The sequence below is a fragment of the Prunus dulcis genome, chromosome 1, assembly GCF_902201215.1.
Source record: "Prunus dulcis chromosome 1, ALMONDv2, whole genome shotgun sequence".
Taxonomy (NCBI): Eukaryota; Viridiplantae; Streptophyta; class Magnoliopsida; order Rosales; family Rosaceae; genus Prunus; species Prunus dulcis.
The window spans coordinates 30,190,897-30,209,088 of NC_047650.1; the positions used below are offsets into that span (position 1 = coordinate 30,190,897).

Sequence of the window (18,192 nt, forward strand, 5' to 3'; positions counted from 1 at the left end):
GAGAGAGAGAGAGAGAGAGAGCCCAGTATATAGTCGTCTCAGTCAGTGAGTGTGCTTGGGTTACAAATGGCGGGTCCATATCCTCGTGTTTCGCTGTTTTTATCCTCCATTTACCAGCCAATCTAAACCGCAGAACATGGGGGGTAGTTTCTTTTGAACATTGCAAAGCCTATGGCCCAGTCAAAACTCTGCATTTATAGCCTCCAATTTCATACCAGCTCAATTAGCTTCTCACCATTATTTTTAGTCATCAAGTCAATTTTCTCACGTACTTCATTTATACTCAGTTTGAAAATATCAGTGTGACGGTGATTAATAATATTTTCCTTGGTTTTGTTTTTGGGGGCAAATTATAATTTATAGACATTAACAATCGATATATAAATTTGACATATATGAACACGCTTTGCAATGAAGACCTCCAAATGCAATCAATCAACTGTCAAGTCTTGGGTTAACCACTCGTGAATCATGATGATGAGTCTGTTAATTCTGTAAACGGGAACGTGATGTAGTAGGCGCATGCAATGCAATCATAGCCGTCGAAACCCAAGTACTATAAATAAAATGAACTGATTTTTTCACTCCTCTTTTATGCATTTATATTATAATAAAAAGATATTAAGATGGTTTTTTTTTTTTTTTGGTCTGAAGATATTAAGATGGTTGGTAAATGGGAAAGGGAGAAACTTTTAGTAAAGACTGAAGAGAGGACATTGCAGCTTGGGAAAAAAAAAAACAGAGAGGACATTGCAGGACATAGCCGTATATCAGCATTTAAAAGGGCATTGTTATAGTTGAGAAACAGAAGCTGTTTTCTGGGCCTCAGAACATGGGGGTGGGGGTGCAATCAGCAATCAGCAATCAGCAGTGGCATCTCTCTTGAATGAATCCACCTCATACCAATTAATTAATTATGCATAGAGCCAGCCAGAGGCAGAGCTGATTATGACTAGGCTCCTGTCTGTCTTGGTATTGGATGTACTGATGCTAGTACTAGCACAAGGACCACAACACATTACACACGTCTATCATCAATTCTTTGCCGTGTAATCCTCAAGCTAATTCATTATATTAGATTAAGGAGCTAGAAGAAGAATATCTTCAAGAAAAAGACCCCACATTTCCCAGCTTGCCAGCCCTTTTAATTCTGTTAGTTTAGCTTTTCTTACTTGCTTTCGCTTTAAGAAGCCCTTTTCATGAATTTTGGATACATGTTTTTTGCTTGCGTAATTGGCTCAAATTTTAATGGTTTTATTTTATGGTTGAGTTTCTTTCTACTGGTGTTCAAATTGAACATTAATGTGGCTGGAACCGGTAGGTCGTCTATGTTTATATCCTCCCTCTGTTTGCGAAGGTCTCTGTTTCTTGTTTTCCTACTTAAGGCAGTACAAGCACCTTCAATGCTCGTGTTTCATGTTCTCCTTGTGTGTGTTTACCAGAAAAGTCTCTCAAGGAAATGTTTAATGTGTTGATGTGAGTCTCCTAATTAATTAAGGAGATTTACTTCTTTGATTAATTAAGGGATTTACTTTCATATTTTTATATAGTTGATAAATCATCTTATAATTAAGAGATACTTTCCTAATTCCTTGTATAGCGTATGTAAACTCTTATATATACATCATTATGGAGAAGAATAGAGATAACCTAATACATTCAAACCATATTCATATTTTAGCATGGTATCAGAGTAATCGATCCTCGGTTGTCTCTAAATTCTTATATCAAAATTTCTTCAAATACAAACCCTAAATCCTCAAATCAAATTTCTTCACACCCAAATCCTAAATCAAATTCCTCATATTTACTGCTTCAGATTCAAATCTTCATACCCGAATCTTCATATCCTCTTATCCCAAAGCCCTAAACACAAATTCTTTTTTTTGTTCTTTTATTCTTAAATCCTTCCACTGCCATGAATATCGTCTTATCTTCCCAAACCAATGCATTCAGTTCCCCATCCTCCAAAATTGCCACAACAGGTTCCCATGATTATGTTTTGCATAGTTCTTCAAAGAAACACATCTGGGTCATTGACACCGGAGCCACTGATCACATGACCTTTGATCCTGGACAATGTACCTCTCATACACCGTCTTCTCAATTGGTGGTGTCTAATGCCAATGGTACCCCTTCCCCAGTAATTAGGGAGGATTCCCTCTCTCTCTCTCTCTCTCTCTCTCTCTCTCTCTCTCTAGATTATGTGTTGATTATTCCATCTTTACATCATAATTTTTTGTATGTTGCCCAAATTACTACGGCTTTGAATTGCACTGTAACATTTTGGCCTACTCATTGTGTTTTTCAGGACATCCTCAGCAGCAATACGATTGATTGTGGTACTAGGATGGGCAAACTTTACTATCTGGACTTGGCCTCTGACAGTGAAGCGAGCCTTAGTCAAGCTTACAAAATTGGGGGTACAAGTGTTGAGAAGCAAACTTCCGCAGTATGGTTATGGCATCGACGTCTTGGACATGCGTCTGTTGGATATTTACAGAAGCTATTTCCTTCCTTATTTTCCCAGTTAGATATCTCCAGTTTTACGTGTGACATCTGTGAACTAGCCAAGAGTCATCGTGTTCCTTTTCCCTTAAGTTCACATAAAAGTTTGGTTCCATTTTCTCTTGTTCATTCTGATGTTTGGGGACCGGCTAAAATTACCACTCCTGGGGGAGCTAGATGGTTTGTCACATTTATCGATGACTGCACACGTATGACCTGGGTTTCTCTTCTCCAAACGAAAGGGGAAGTCAGTTCCAAATTTCAACAGTTCTATCAAATGGTAGAGGCACAATTTTATACTAGAATTCAGGTTCTTCGGTTTGACAATGGCGAAGAATTTCTCAACCATGATCTTAATCAGTTCTTACCAAATCATGGCATCATACATCAACGCTCATGCCCTTACACTCCCTAACAGAATAGTGTGGCTGAACGAAAGAATAGACACTTATTGGAAGTGGTTCGTGCTTCTCTTTTTGGTGCGAATATGCCTCGGTCTTTTTGGGGAGAAGTCGTCCTCTCTGCAGCATACCTTATCAATCGAATTCCCTCAAGTATCCTCAATTTCCAAAACCTCTCTTCAAACACTCTACCACCATCTCCAAATACCTCATACCAAAAACCTGGAACCCTAGATCTTTGGCTGTGTGGTCTTCGTCCACTTACATGATCACCAACACAGCAAATTGAATCCCCGTGCCAAAAAATGTGTTTTCATCAGCTATGCACCTCATCAGAATGGGTGTCGGTGTTATCATCATCCGAGTCAGAAAGTCCATACTTCTATGGATGTTGTGTTCTGGAAATTCGACATATATTTTTCAGCCGTCCAGGAGGAGGATCAAAATGCTAACACTTTTCCAATTTCTGAATTTTTTCCTGCAGAAACGTCTCAGACTGAAAACAACCGGTCGCCTGATTATAGCAACCGGTCGCCTGATTATAGCAATCCCCTAGGGCAAGGTTTGGCAGATTCACTAAATCCATGAAGAATTTTGGATATATTCGGAGTAATGTAGATCACACTTTGTTCTTGAAGCGTGATGGAAGAAGACTTACTGCATTGATTGTTTATGTGGATGACATAGTCGTAACTGGAAACGACACAGGAGAGCAACTGAAACTGTAGAAGTATTTATCTCAAGAATTTGAGATGAAAGATTTAGGTGATCTGAAGTACTTTCTAGGAATTGAGGTAGCCACGTCCACAACTGGTATATTTCTGTCTCAAAAGAAGTATATATTATATCTGCTCACTGAAACAGGAATGCTAGAATGCAAACCTGTTGATACACCTATCGAGATGAATCACGAGTTATGTGAAGACATGGATCAAGAACCAACCAATAAGGAACAATAACAACGCCTTGTTGGAAGGTTGATATATTTAGCTCACACAAGACCAGATATTGCATATGCTGTGAGTGTGGTTAGTCAGTTTATGCATTCACCCAGTGTGTCCTATAGGAATGCAGTTGATTGAATCTTAAGATACTTAAAGTCAGCACCTGGGAAAGGGTTAACGTTCTCCAAAAATAGAGATCTCGAAGTTGTTGGATATACATATGCTGATTGGGCTGGCTCCGTTACTGACAGATGCTCTACTTCAGGTTACTTCACTTTTGTGGGAGGTAACCTAGTCACTTGGCGGAGTAAGAAACAAAATGTAGTTTCTCGATCTAGTGCTGAAGCAGAGTATCAAGGAATGGCTCAAGGAGTTTGTGAATTACTATGGATAAGAAGACTATTGACATAATTGGGGTTCAAGCTAGAAAAGCCAATGGAGTTACATTGTGATAACAAGTCAGCCATCGATATTGCCCATAATCCAGTTCAACATGATCGAACTAAACATGTTGAGGTGGATAGACATTTTATCAAAGAAAAACTTGAGAAGAAGATCATTCGCCTACCATTTGTAAAATCAGAAGATCAGTTGTTAGATATCTTAACTAAAGCTGTTTGTGGAAGAGTATTTTATGACTCACTTACCAATTTGGGCATTTGTGACACATATGCACCAACTTGAGGAGGAGTGTTGATGTGAGTCTCCTAATTAATCAAGGAGATTTACTTCCTTATTAATTAAGGAATTTACTTTCCTATTTTTATATAGTTTATAAATCATTATATAATTATGAGATACTTTCATAATTCTTTACTGTATTTAATTCCTTGTATAGCACATGTAAACTCTTATATATACCTCCTTATGAAGAATAATAAAGATAACCTAATACATTCAAACCATATTCATATTTTAGCAGATACCATCAGAAAGGTTTAAGAATAATGATCCTTGTAACTGGTCAATTGATTCATTGTTATTTTGGTGTAATGTACGTTGCTGTCGCGGGTGGGGGTGGTGGGGCTCGGGATTATTAACCCGTTGAAATCCTGCAAGCAATGCATCACTAGCTAGCTATATGCATGTGAATAACTGCACCTCTCATCTGCCAATGATTTATATACAGTAGGAACAACACACCAAATGATGAACCCAGCGGCATTTAAGATGACCAAGCCCTACAACTGGTCGTACGCTTACATGCATGCACATGCAGTTTTCAATTAACTCATTTTGAATGGAAATAATGGTTTATGACTGGGTCTAGGATTAGGAAATTACCAGTTTTACTTAAAAGCCTTATTAGGTTATAACTTATAACTATTGACAATTAGCAAGCGGAATTGTTCATGGGCCAGGGCCTGGAATAATTAACTCAGAATCAGAACAACAATGCTTAGGTCCTCGTGACTTGTTGAGAAAGCGAGAGAGGGAGGGATGTGGGAAAAGTTACCAATGGGCTCTGGGGGATTTCAAAGCTGAAACAAAAAAATAATAATAAATTATGGAAGAATGTGTAAAACGACACAAAAAGAGGAGACAAACCCAACTGGGAAAATAATGGAATATATCTTAAATATAGTCCTAAAATAATGCAAAACTCATCTCCAGTTACTGACAAAACAAAATTTTGGCTAAAGTTGGAGGCCACATTTGGCCCTTTAGCCCTCCAACCGGGCCACATTTAGGGCCAGTTCTGAATTACTGTCACATTTAGAACCACATTTAGTCCTATAACTAAAAATGGCCTTAGTTGAAACTTGAAAAAAATAGCATCCTAAACAGAGAGCATGAGAATTGGAAAAAGTTGTAGCTACAGGCTGCTAGACTAGTACACACTGGACTGGACATAGCATTAGAGTTTACTACTTTTTAATATCAATTTCCAGGAAATTGCCCTATTTCCCTTTTATCCTGGGACAAAATTTTGAATGGAAGAGGACTAAATAAAGTAAATAAGTTGAAAAGGAGCAATAGTAGGAAATTGGTGGGATGTTTCTCAAAGTGAAAGGACATTAATGAAGACAAATTTATTACCGGAGAGGAGAGAGTTACATGAAAATTGAAATGTGAGGAAGTCAGTGAGAGGAAAGAGGGACCAAGTTGTCCTTTGGGAGGGCAACAAGGGGATGTAAACCCAATGGGGTTGGCTCCCTGCATGTCTCTGAGCTCACACAAACACCTATAAACACCCTCTCTGTGTCTTATATCCCTACAACCCCACATGACTGTTTCTCTCTCTACTCTCTCCCCTCTCAACTCAAGCCTCAGTGTCTCACCATAAATACCCCCACGCACCCCCTCTACCTTCTTCACCTTTTACTCAAAACTCCAAATCCTCAATTTGATTTTAATTTTGATTTTGATTTTGATTTGAGGAAACAGACACAAGCTACTCAAAAAGAAAAACAGATCAAATGGCTATCAGAAAATCAAACAGACTTCCACAAACAGCTGTGCTGAAGCAAATTCTCAAGAGGTGCTCAAGCTTGGGGAAGAAACAGCAACACTATGATGAACAAGGCCTCCCTTTGGATGTCCCCAAGGGCCATTTTGTGGTTTATGTTGGAGAAAACAGAAGCAGATACATTATCCCAATCTCCTTCTTAACTCGCCCCGAGTTCCAAAGCTTGCTTCATCAAGCAGAAGAAGAATTTGGATTTGACCACGACATGGGTCTCACAATTCCTTGTGAAGAAGTTGCTTTTCAGTCATTAACATCCATGCTCAGGTGAAAAAGACAAGATTTTCAAGTCACCACTAGCCTAGCCTAGCCTTGCTTGTTAGTTGCTTTGGGAGAAAATGGCTGAAGATTCAAGATGAAGCTGCTTTACTGCTTCTCTTTTTTTCCCCCCTCTGTTATGGGATTGTTCTCTTACAAATTTGAAATTACAACTCTCTCTGTCTGACCCAAAAAGAAATTCAAGAAAAACCCATTGAAATTATATTATCGGGGTTTGGAATTTGTAAATCTGATCAAGTTTGAAACTTTCCTCACGGTGGTGGTGTGGGGTTGTACGTACACCAATGTACCCTGTGGGAGAAGGAATATTAATAATATTATAATTGGGGTTGTCACCCTTTTTCTTGTTTCACCTGCTCTTGTGTTCTTTTCTGGGTTTTGTCTGATGTGCGTGCATACCCATATTTTATGCTGCTCTGTCTCTCTCTGGTTAACTTTACTCAACAGTTTAGCGGTTAAAACTGTTAAACAGCAACAGAGATTCTTAACGGATTGTTCTGTTGAGAAATATTTTGCAAGCAAGCAACATAAAATATGGAGCAGATCGATACGATCATGCATGTTCTGTTTTAGATTTGAGGGTCATCACATCAAGTATTGCACAATGTTGTGTTGTGTCAGTCAGTCAGTCTACAAATTTCAAAACACCACTAGTACCCTGAATCTGCATCCATGTATCATGTATGTCTTTAGGGTTGTTCACCAATGAAAATCTGGTTCTGCACTTCATTTTCTATAGTTTGGTTTGGGCGTGGGGTGGGGGTAGCAATAACATGGAATATTCTGCTGAATTTGGTCCAAATGTTGCATTATAGCAACCTTTAATTGCTGTCCCACCAAATGGATGGTTCAGATTTCAGACCCACTTGACCTTCTCCTCCTCCATATAAATGTTTGGTTTTATAGCAATACCACTGTTGGAGCTTGGACCAGGAAGGAATTAAAAGATTATTATCAGCTTCTTCCATCCGTTGCTGCAGCGAGTCCTCCAGTCTCTCCAGACACAGCGTTATTGTAGGGTAGAATGGTAATTTCAGCGAGTCCTCCAGTCTCTCCAGTTTGCAGTGTACTGTACTCAAATACCGTACATGTACATGCTCTCTCGCATCGCATCGATGTCCGGACTTTTTGTGCCCTTTGAACCAACTCACTTTTTCCGGTTGTTGAGTTGAAAACTGAAAAAGTAATTGCTTTGTTCTTGTAAAACTTAAAATAATGTCACATTATGCTTTTTATTTTTATTTTTTATAAATTAAATTAAAGTTTTTCTAAAGGATACGCTTATAATTCCTTAGGTTGTTGGTTTGACGGATCAAAGGAATTATGGGATATACTATTGAAAACGGAAAAGATAAGATCATATCCCACCTGCACATGGAAATTATAGGGAAAACATTTTATGGATGGACGAAAGACAATGACAAAACAATCCAGATATATGATAAAATTGTACAACGTAAATTAGAATATACAAAGAAATTGCCCATGCCATGCCTTGAAAAAGATTCTCGCTTTCTTTTTCTCTAACATAATTTGTCTGGGCTAAAATGAACCGAACATCTATACTTAATGGTAAGGCAGGAGGCCCCAAGATCTGCTTAAAATCTTTGACTTGGGGAGGTCATCAGTCTACTGTTTAGCAGGAAGTTTGAAACAGAACATGGCTACTTGGGCTAGTGGTAGTGGAGGAGAGTCTTTTCAGAAGTAGGCCGTTTACTAGGAAAGCATGAAATTAGAAAAAGAGAGAGATATATATTCAGTGAACCAGGCAGGCAAGCAAGCAAGCAAAGCTTTCTGCTGTATCCAATTCCAATTACACACAAATTAATTAAATATTTAACTTTAATAAGTTTAGAAGCTACCACTGACTCGAAAAGCATGCTGCATCTGCCATTTTGTGCATGTTCATGTATCACGCTCCCTCCCTAATCCCTGCTAATTAAGGAATTAGCAAAAGAAGCCATGAATCTTAGCCCTCATCATGCATTTAGTGGGTAGTTGATTTTTATACAGTTAACCATGAATGGCGGGTTTAATTAATCAAATATTGTAATAAAGCCAACAGAAGATGGATGGAGGAGGGTCCGGGACCACTCTGTTGAAAAAGAGACAAATTTCACATGTATTATAGCTCTATAGCCCTATAGCCTATCGTATTAATTAGTAGGAGGATGAGCAAGGAAGGAAACACATTATATTTATTTACATATAATCAACAGTGTAAAATTAACACTCAGATAATATTAATATGCTCCCCTCCCCACTCCAAGCAGTTAACAACTACAACAAGAGGGAAATAACTAGTGATTATAATAACATGGAAAACTGAAGACTAATAATACAACTTAGAAGGGGATAGATGAAGAGCAGCAGCACTCAATGATGCAATGCAAGTATCAAATCAAGTAGTTCTCAAGTCACCATTATTATCAGCAGCCAGCAGGCAACAACAAGCATGGCATAATTGAATAATTAAGGAAAGGGCTTTTTCCTAACTTCCTTTAATTCTCATTGATTTCTTTTCAGATCATGAATATTATAATTTCCATCCAGATGGATTGAAAGAAACGTCTTGCTAAAATATTTATATATATATATAAAAAAATCTTATGTCTCTTGATTGAAAAAGGCAATAACTTTCGCATGAATCTATCTACTGATGAAGGGGAAAAGTAGTAAATAAAATGAGGTAAACCACTTTCCTTTCCATTGGTGTTTTTTCAACTCAAAAAGAAAAAAAAGGGAATGATGTGCAAGCAAACTCATCAATCAAGTCAAGCCTTGTACATCTTGAATTGACAGCACCGAAAAACAAATGTCAACACGAAAAAGCAGAGGAGAGGCGAACGAGAAGTACGTGCACGGTGCGCTCATATTAAATGCTGCATGGATGATATTATTCATCTTTAGTTTAGACTGTACAAGTTTGCTGTTGTTGTATTCATATTATGTATGAATCATGATCATGTATTTTGAAGTGGGTTTGTTTGAAATCTGAGCTTTGACCATAAAGCTTTTGCTATCTACTTTTGGAGAGGAGAGAGTCAGAGAGTTGGGTTTTGGACAAGGAGAGCCATGTATGTTGGGAGGTGTGTAGGGTAGGCATGTTGGATTTTCAACTTGGTTCATATATATCACATTTCTGTGTTTCTCTTCTGGCAAATCGTGGGCTACCACATTTCCTTCCTTTTCCTGTATCTTCATCTTCAACTTTTTGAGCGATTGAGCAGCAAACTGCTCTTCAACCAACCCTTAGATATTTCAACCCAACTTTGAAAGAGTCCTACACGAAACCAAAGGGACAACAACAAAATTCAAAGAAAGATGCAGTGGTACAAACAAGTGATATTATTAATCACTTGACTGATAAAATCTTTGTAACAATTTTTTTTGCAGAAACTGTGGATGGGCTTTCATGAAATCGACAGTAATTGTTTCAAGGGAATTACTTAATGCAACTAACAGCTTTGTTGAAAGTTACAACAACAATTAACCATTATTTCACAACATTTTGTGCACAAAACAGAAATCTCCCTCAAACCATTCAATTTATGCATGTAAAAAGGATGTCGTGCGACAAGAACGATTCTTGTGATACAGCCTGACGAACGCAGAACATGATCGAGGCCAAAACTTTAGCCTTAATTGAAGCGGAACATTTCCCCAATATTTGTGACACCAAAAACCTCATGATGATTCATGAACCCTTCTTTTTAAATAATATTATTCTTATGACATTTGTATACTACATTCTCATAACACCTTGTGTGGCAGATGAGGTGAACAGTCATATCAATTAAAAAGTGTCAATAAATCGATTGAAAAAACTTAATATTTTGGGCTTATAAAAGAAACAAAATTCTACTAGTGTATGATGGATTGTACTCAAATTCCGGGAGATCGAAAATGTCTTAGTCGTATATAATGAGAGAGCAATAAACTTATGGGTGTATACAACCGGTGACACCAAAAACATTTCATATGAGTCGGGGATGACCACCATGTGACGGTAGAGCTACCTACCCTATATCTATTCGACCAACTACTTAGCCCATGTCATTATTCTTTCCAAACCCATAAACCCCGATGGGTTATCACAAGAACCCATATCCATTAGACGTTTCAATCCAGTAGACCTGGATACAAAGACCAGATAAATTAAAAGCCCATGGCCGAAGCAAAATTCCGAAGAAGAAGAGCTCTTCTGCCAAGAAGAACGAATTCATATGAAAACTGTGACATACATTATATTCAAATACTTTGAAGCAGTCCATAAACTATGTCATGGTTGAATTAACCAAAATACAGAAGGTGTGCAAGAGAGAGAAACAAATTAACAGATGGATATCATATACAGAGCCATTAGTTACAAAATTACCTGACCTTCACAAGTATTCCCCTCAGATTAAAGCTTCAAACACCTAGGAATTCCCAACAAATGATTTTTCTATCACACGACACGAATGGAGGTCTCCATCTTTGGTGCTGCTTCTAATTATTACTTTTTAACGGTCTTTCCAACCACCAATATATATTATTCGGGCTCTCGAGCTGCAAAGTCTAATAACCATTCTTTGCTTTGGAGGAAAAGAATCTGCTGAAGCCGCGTTGATGTTTCTCTGGTGTTGGGGTAGAAGAGGCAGATGAGGAAGTTGACTTGGTAGGCCTGTGTTTTGGATATTTGGAATTGACTGGTGATTTCAAGAGAGTGTTCGCCTCTGTATCGGAGGGGCTACATGGGGTGTCATACAGATTCACCGGTGACTCGCTGCCCACTCTGTTTACATTGGCAAAAGCAGTGCCTTCCATCTCGGCTTGATCTGAGTCTCGCACCGTGGTAGTGGGTACGTCCTCAGTGAACCCTTCATCCTTTTGACTCCTCTCACTGAATGGAGATCCCATGTGCTCTGTTTGCGGATGCAAAGATTTCAACTGCTTGCCTAGAAGAAATATGGTTTCTTGACACTCGGCAAGCTTCTCTGCTGCATCAGCCAACTCCCTGTCCTGTAACGACAAAATATCAAGTTCAAACTATTAGCATCTTGAAAATACAAAAGCATGCACAAGGGCTAACTGACAGATAATAAAACTAGTAGCTAACCCCAATTAGTTCTAGAATTCTGTTGAACTGAGCTTTGAATAAAAATATATTCGGGATAAGAGATCCTAAGGACAAATTCTTGAGTGACTGATCTATACTTCTTTTGATATGATTGAAAATATCTGGTGTTTTTTTTTTCCTACGACATTTCAAGTTGTTAAAAGCCAGTCTCTCCAACTCCAATTTTAGAAGCACAAAGTGAACGTAGCCTCACCTGTTTGGTCTTGAATTCAGTCTCAGCTGCCAAGAGCTCATTCCTAAAGAAGATTAAGAGATGCAGAAGTTAGAGACAATCACAAAACCTGAGACCAAGTAAATAGTTTAATTTTTTTCACTCAATTTCAACCAACAGTGTCATGCAAGTGCAAGGACTAAAAACACTAGTTTCTGGAACATATAAATAGCTACTTTTAAAATGCGGATATAATGCAACTAATTAAGTAGACTGGTGCTTCAGTTCTGAAAGTACATATGGCAGATGCCACCTCATGGAACAAAGATTGCAACTAACCTTTTCAACTGCTCTTGAAGTTCCTTGCATCTGGCCAAAGCATCTTGATGATTTCTTTTTTCTTCTTGAAGCTCACTTTCCAGAGTCTCAGTTCTGACTTGCAGAAGCTTCAGTTCAGCTTCTAATTCCTCAGCCCGTGCCTCTAGTGACCTGTATGATTCTGCCATACATCTTAGCTGCGTTTCAGCTAAGCTATTTGAATTTTGAGCAGAAGCAAATTGTGATTTAGCTTCTGCGAGAAGCTGTTCAGTTTCCTGCAACTGAGACTTTGTCATCTCCAGAGTTTCATTACATCTTTCCAAATCCATTGCAAGGTTATCTTTCTCTGATTTCATTTGTTCGAACTCCTCCAGTGAGATTTTGCATGGTGCCGCATTTGATTCATACCCAGAGACTAGATTTCCATCATCAGGAACTTCAGGGTTGGAATGATTAGAAATGTGGACACAAACATTTTGATATCTTTCTGATGAATCCTTCTCAACTACCTTATTCTCCGGTAATGCTACCTTGTCAATACAATCAGGACTATTAGTTTCTGTTTCAACACCCTTGTAGCCTAGAACATTAAATTTCAGCTCACCGACGTTTGCTAAAACATGAGAAAGGCCAAGAACAAAATCAGCCAAACTTAAGTTTCCATGAATAGCTTTATTAAATGCGCCAGAGAATTCTTCAATCTTATGGCTTAATTCATCGCCATCAGGAAACGTGTCATGCACTCCCATCACTTCTTTGCCCAAGAATAGCACAAAGTCATTAATCAAAGAAATGGCAGATGCCAGATCTTCGCTCATTAGCTCCATGGTCCCCCTGGCTGGCTGGGACAAAGTGATTTCCTTTTCTGTAGTTAAGCCAGAATCCTCAGGATTTGCCCGCCTGTCACATATGGCATCTGAGCTGTGAACTTCCTCAGAAATGCAGTTTACAGTGTGCGGGTGCAGAGTATCTTGTGCTTCCTGGACGACATGTTTGATATCCTCAATAACTTTCCCAAAATCAGTGTCCTTCGATAAGAGCTCCAATAGCATAGAGATTTTTGATCGGAGCTTCACCAGGGGCAGCTGGTTTTCATCAGATTCAGGACTTAATCCAGACAGTTTCACATTAGAAGATGCCTGATCACCTTCCAAAGGACTTAAATCCTGCTGCTGCTCCAATTGGATATCTTTTTCAGCAGTGACATCTCCTGAAGCATCATGATTCTCTCTTTCTGATGTCTTATTGTTTGGACCAGCTGAAATGGAGACGGCTCCATTAGAGTCATTTGGCAAACAAGCCAACTTCTCCATCTCCAGAAAGTCATCCATAAGATTCAAATTGTTTTGATTTTCAGCTTTGTTTGACTTTTGATTGCTCTTCTCCTTCCTGATGTGAGAGAGATCAGACCCCAAAGTTGTAGCCCAAGACTCAGCACAGCTTCTGTCATCATCATTTCCATCTTCGGACAAGGAGGTCAAGCTTGGCGGATTACTTGCATTCTGACTTGAGGAACCTTCAGTGGTGATTTGTACAATGGATTTTGGGGAACCTTTCTGTTGATTGTTGATTTGAAGTTGTGCTTCTAATGTTTGAAGCTTGCTGACTGTCTGAGCACACATACCCCTTGAAGTCTGCAATTCGCTGTTGCGCTTTGCCAAAGCTTCTTTCAGCATCTTTGTCTCTTCTTCCATTGCTAATAAACGTTCTGTGAGAAATTCATTCTCCTTGTGAAATTTCTGTACGTTGTCAAGAGAAAACTCAGTCACTGGGGACATGTGTGGACTAGAAGGCTTAACAGGAGACCTCCTTAGTCGAGTTTCTCCGTAATCTCGGCCTAAACTCTCAACCTCTAACTTCATTTGGGCAAGTGCAGCAGGACCAGGTAACTTCTTCCGCACAAGACCACGTAATCTTTGGCACTCTGCTTCTAGCTTAGCTATTTTTTTTACACCCTCCATATGCTGCTTGTTGGCTGCTTCTGCAGACCTCATACTCATGTCCTTTTCCTCATTACGAATTTCTAGCTCCTTGGAAGCTAAATGGAGTTCATATTTCAGAGAATTTATTTCCCTTTCACAAGACTCAATGTTGCTCTTGAAAAGCTCAATTTCAGCCTCAGCTTGTGACTTCTCTTCATTTATCTTGAATAGCATATTTGAACGCTCTTGTAAAGATCTGGAAATAGCAGCGTTTTCAGCAGCCGACCTTAGGAGTTCTTGGTCCAAATTAGATATCTTTGCTTCAAGCTCAAGCTTTATTTTTTCGCATTGCTTGGTTTTGCTGAAAACAACTTCTTGTAATTTCTGTTCATGATCTTCCTTCAGATTTCGTATCTGCCGCATGCACTCTTTAAGAGCACCATCCAAATGTGAGGCCCGATCTTCAGCAGTGAGCTTTAAAAGAGTCACAGATTCTAGATGAGTTTTTAACGCGAGAGCTTCTGCTTCAGCCTTTTCCCAACCTGCAGGAAGTAGGTGCTTAAATATACCAAGTTCTCTCAAGTCAAGAAATCCTTTACCAGAATTTGATCAAGAACTCAATTTTTCTGTAGTCGGGTTATATCAATATCATACCTGAGACAGCTTCTTCGGCAACTTTAGTATGCTGTTTAACCAGGCTCTCCTTGTTAGTCATCTCTGTATTGGCTGCGGAGAGCTTTTCATTCAAATCTGTAATTTCATCCTCCAATGACTGAACTTGGTCCTCATATGTCTTCACTTGATCCTCATAAGTCTTCACTTGATCCTCATAAGTCTTCACTTGATCTTCCAAACCAGTCAGATGTGAATATTGCTCGACAGAAATTTGAACATAGTTTGGTTTCTTGTATTTATCCTGATTGTAATAAGCAAACCAGAAAAGAGAATAATTAACATGTTGCACCAAAATTCGAAAGAAACTAAGAAGATAAGCTGGTGAGCACAGTATTTATCGAAATAAAAGAAATAACAAACTCAACAGCAGCATGTTTGTGTCCCAGGCTGTGTATACATACATACATGCATCAGGCAGGGCTGTAGCAAGTGACAAATGTGGGTTGTCTCCCACAACATTTAATGAATAAATATTGCCCCAATTAACTAGTATACAACAGACCTAAATAATTCCATCAAACTAAGGCAGAAGTTGCTGCGTAACAAAAACCCATGAGAAGTGCCCACTTTCAGGGTCAATGTTGCAAATATGCAAAATGTTCGAAAGGCAAAGGTATTCCTGAATCCTGATCAATAGAAAGGGAAGCAGAAAAAGATATCATGACAGAACTTACTTGCTCTGCCTCGGTTGCAAAAGAGTCTGCTGCAGCTGCGGCTTTCTCAGCTGCAGCCTTGTCGGAAGATTTTTTCTTCCACGGCCAACTGCGTCGGTCCATATTAGACTGCGATGTCTGCAAAAATTACGAGTTAAACTGACAATTGTTAGTTGAGAGAAAAAGGAAAAACAAAAGAAGTGATTAACAAAAATGACTGATTAGGAAAAACAAGGAAACTTCATTACTTGTAATGATATAATGAGCTGAAATGTTTGATAATACGAGTCTACATTTCTACTCTTATAATCTTTTAATGAATGATATTCATGATGATCTGTTTGTAAAACAAAAAATTAATGTCAACTAAATCAAACAATGGTAAGAGAACCTGCAAGAGCATTGGGAGGACAGAAATGCAGATACATATCATAAAAAAGGACATACCAACTAATGCAGAAGAGAATATGCCGAGATCTCGACACGGCGCTATTTTGAGCTGGAGATCCTACAGATTTGAAGAACAACCGTACCTTAAAAATTGAAGGTATATAAATTAAATATAAAAAATTATAATTATGAAGAAACTGATATATTCGATCCAGTTTGAACAAAGACAATATATGTCCAACTGTTGACTGTTAATGTGAAAGACGAGTGATATTTGTAATTTAACCCAAAATTAATATGATGAGCAACAGTAAAAGACTGACACTGAAAAAGCTCAAAATCTGATTCAAAACGGAAATAAATGGCCATATTTGAGAAACCGAGCTCGAACAAAATTATTCAACACAAAAAGATGAACAGGAAATCGGTCGAAACCAGCATAGAAGCCTCACCGACAAAAATAGAAGGAAAAAAAAAAAAACTTCATGTCCAATTTGATAAGAGTAAAAACTCGCATAAAACCAGAGCATGTTTTCAGAAAACATAAGAAGGAGGAATCAGAAACACAAAACCGTATTTGTTATTTCTTATTTTTATGTATAAATTTATTTTTCGCTCTTTCCTGAGAACCTTCTGGTAGATGCCAGTGATGAACAGACAAAGAAAGAAGTCGATGGTGAAGAAATGGCTAAGGAATCGGCTTACCGGAACAAATGCAGCTTCGGAAACACTCCGATATAGAGAGAGAGTATGAGACTCCGAGATGGAGACCACAGAGTTTTCCGATATTCCGAAATGGAGATCCGAAATTCGGATTTACTTATTCGGTAAGTCTCGGTTTTGGAGAGAGAAAGAAAAAGAGTGCGACGGAGGTGGAGGTGGAGGTGGAGGTGGAGGAACAGAAGAGCAGAGAGAGAGCAATGAAGGAGAAGAAGAAGAAGAAAATGGTGGTGTGGTGGTGGTGGGTGTGACCGTGCGAGAAGAGTGAAATATTCGGACTTAGGTGTCACTTAAAAGGCAAGACGTTAGAAAAAAGCTCCAAAAACCATCACCTTCAATTTAGTAATAAATTTTTGAAAAAGAAAAAGAAATAAAAGGAGAAGAAAACAACAAAAACAAATTAAATAAAGCATCGGGGAATGGTTCTTTTCTTTTCCTCCTTCTTAACTTAATTAAGAATCTGGCAGCCAAGTTGGTTGATCATATGACGAATCTACCCCTGAGAGCAAAGAGAATGGCGGGGGAGTCCCACCTCCTCTACGCTTGTGCGGGAAGCAAGAGGTGAGCTGTAACGCGATATTTAGAAACTTCTGTTAGGCTGTTGGCGTATTTTCATTTTTTTCTTCTTTTCTGTTTTGTTTTTTTGTTTTTTTGTTTTTTTGTTTTTTGATAAAAGGCTGTTTGGCGTATGTTATGTTTACATTGTGTTAACTTTACGGGGTTTGGGTTTGGACCACCGCTCCTAGAATGGTCAGTGAGTCCAGCTCACCACTATAATGTCTTGTGTTGAATGCAGTGCGGCTACTAGGCACTACGTGGACCGTCACAGCATGGTTAGTTTTTATTTTTATTTTTATTTTTTAAGTATAAGATTGGAACATCAGGTCGTCAATTGGACCCACCTTATTATTTGTTTTTGGGTTTTTCTCTTTTAATTAGAGTATAATTTAATTTAGGATATTATTTTCTATCCCCGTAATTTAGGCCAACCTCAACAAATAATTTTGTTGTGGATCTTTATTTTGACTTTTACCCCTTAATCTGTTTGATAGGTTTTTAGGCCCTAATTAAAGGAACAAAATCTCCCTGCATTAAAGGTAAAATTCATTTTTAAGATTTGCTTAATCTTTGACCACCTAATGTGCCCCTCAAATTGTTCCAAACTCTTTTAATGTAAAAATTCAAATTTAAAAATTTAAGGCCAACACCAATTATAAAATACTACGATGGTACAATTATATGGTACATCTTGTATACGTGTTATAATATAAGTGAATATTTATTAATATTATTCCTTAAAAATAGGAAAAATAAACTTTGTTAACGTTTTCCACCCATATTATAACTAGCGTACAAAATGTATCGTATAACTATATTATCATAGTATTTTATAATTTCTTGGGTCATTGCATTGTACAAATTAAACACAAAAGCAGGCAAGATGCTGTTAATTTTCTGTTTATGGATGATTTCTGTGATTCATAGCCCAATCAATCATTAAACAATGGACCTCGTAGAAAATAGTCATACGACATGATTAATACAATACTTTGAACCAAAGCAAACAAAAGAAGGCACGACAAACAAAAGTAAGTTTTGGAGTGGTGTTATATTTTGGGCAGATGAATTTTGACGTTAGATT

At 38.2% G+C, this 18,192-nt stretch overlaps 2 protein-coding genes across 3 annotated transcripts; one reads left to right on the plus strand and one right to left on the minus strand.

Annotated features, from left to right (window-relative positions):
- Positions 1–5,954: 5,954 nt before the first annotated feature.
- Positions 5,955–6,951, plus strand: LOC117614691 (auxin-responsive protein SAUR50-like). Its single transcript, XM_034343579.1, has one exon. It carries the CDS (start codon positions 6,274–6,276, stop codon positions 6,589–6,591), a length of 318 nt encoding a protein of 105 aa, XP_034199470.1. The 5' UTR covers positions 5,955–6,273; the 3' UTR covers positions 6,592–6,951.
- Positions 6,952–10,820: 3,869 nt separating this feature from the next.
- Positions 10,821–16,979, minus strand: LOC117633388 (filament-like plant protein 4). Of its 2 annotated transcripts, none has more exons than XM_034367027.1 (7): positions 16,536–16,979; positions 15,888–15,973; positions 15,462–15,578; positions 14,767–15,028; positions 12,212–14,654; positions 11,915–11,957; positions 10,821–11,603 (listed from the first exon to the last, which is right to left on the minus strand). In XM_034367027.1, the coding sequence occupies exons 3-7, from the start codon at positions 15,561–15,563 to the stop codon at positions 11,160–11,162; spliced, it is 3,294 nt and encodes a 1,097-aa protein (XP_034222918.1). In that variant the 5' UTR covers positions 15,564–15,578; positions 15,888–15,973; positions 16,536–16,979; the 3' UTR covers positions 10,821–11,159. The 2 variants fall into 2 exon arrangements, with proteins under 2 accessions (XP_034222918.1, XP_034222917.1); XM_034367026.1 differs by having other exon boundaries at positions 15,888–15,948; positions 16,536–16,859.
- Positions 16,980–18,192: the final 1,213 nt, after the last annotated feature.

Excerpts from the sequence above, each read along its gene's own strand:
- LOC117614691 (XM_034343579.1), top strand. The coding sequence starts at position 6,274 with ATGGCTATCAGAAAATCAAACAGACTTCCACAAACAGCTGTGCTGAAG.
- LOC117633388 (XM_034367027.1), bottom strand. The coding sequence starts at position 15,563 with ATGGACCGACGCAGTTGGCCGTGGAAGAAAAAATCTTCCGACAAGGCT. Across the intron at positions 14,655-14,766 it reads TGCCGAAGAAGCTGTCTCAG|GTTGGGAAAAGGCTGAAGCA; the intron begins GTATGATATTGA and ends TACTTCCTGCAG. Across the intron at positions 11,604-11,914 it reads CTGAATTCAAGACCAAACAG|GACAGGGAGTTGGCTGATGC; the intron begins GTGAGGCTACGT and ends TTGTCGTTACAG.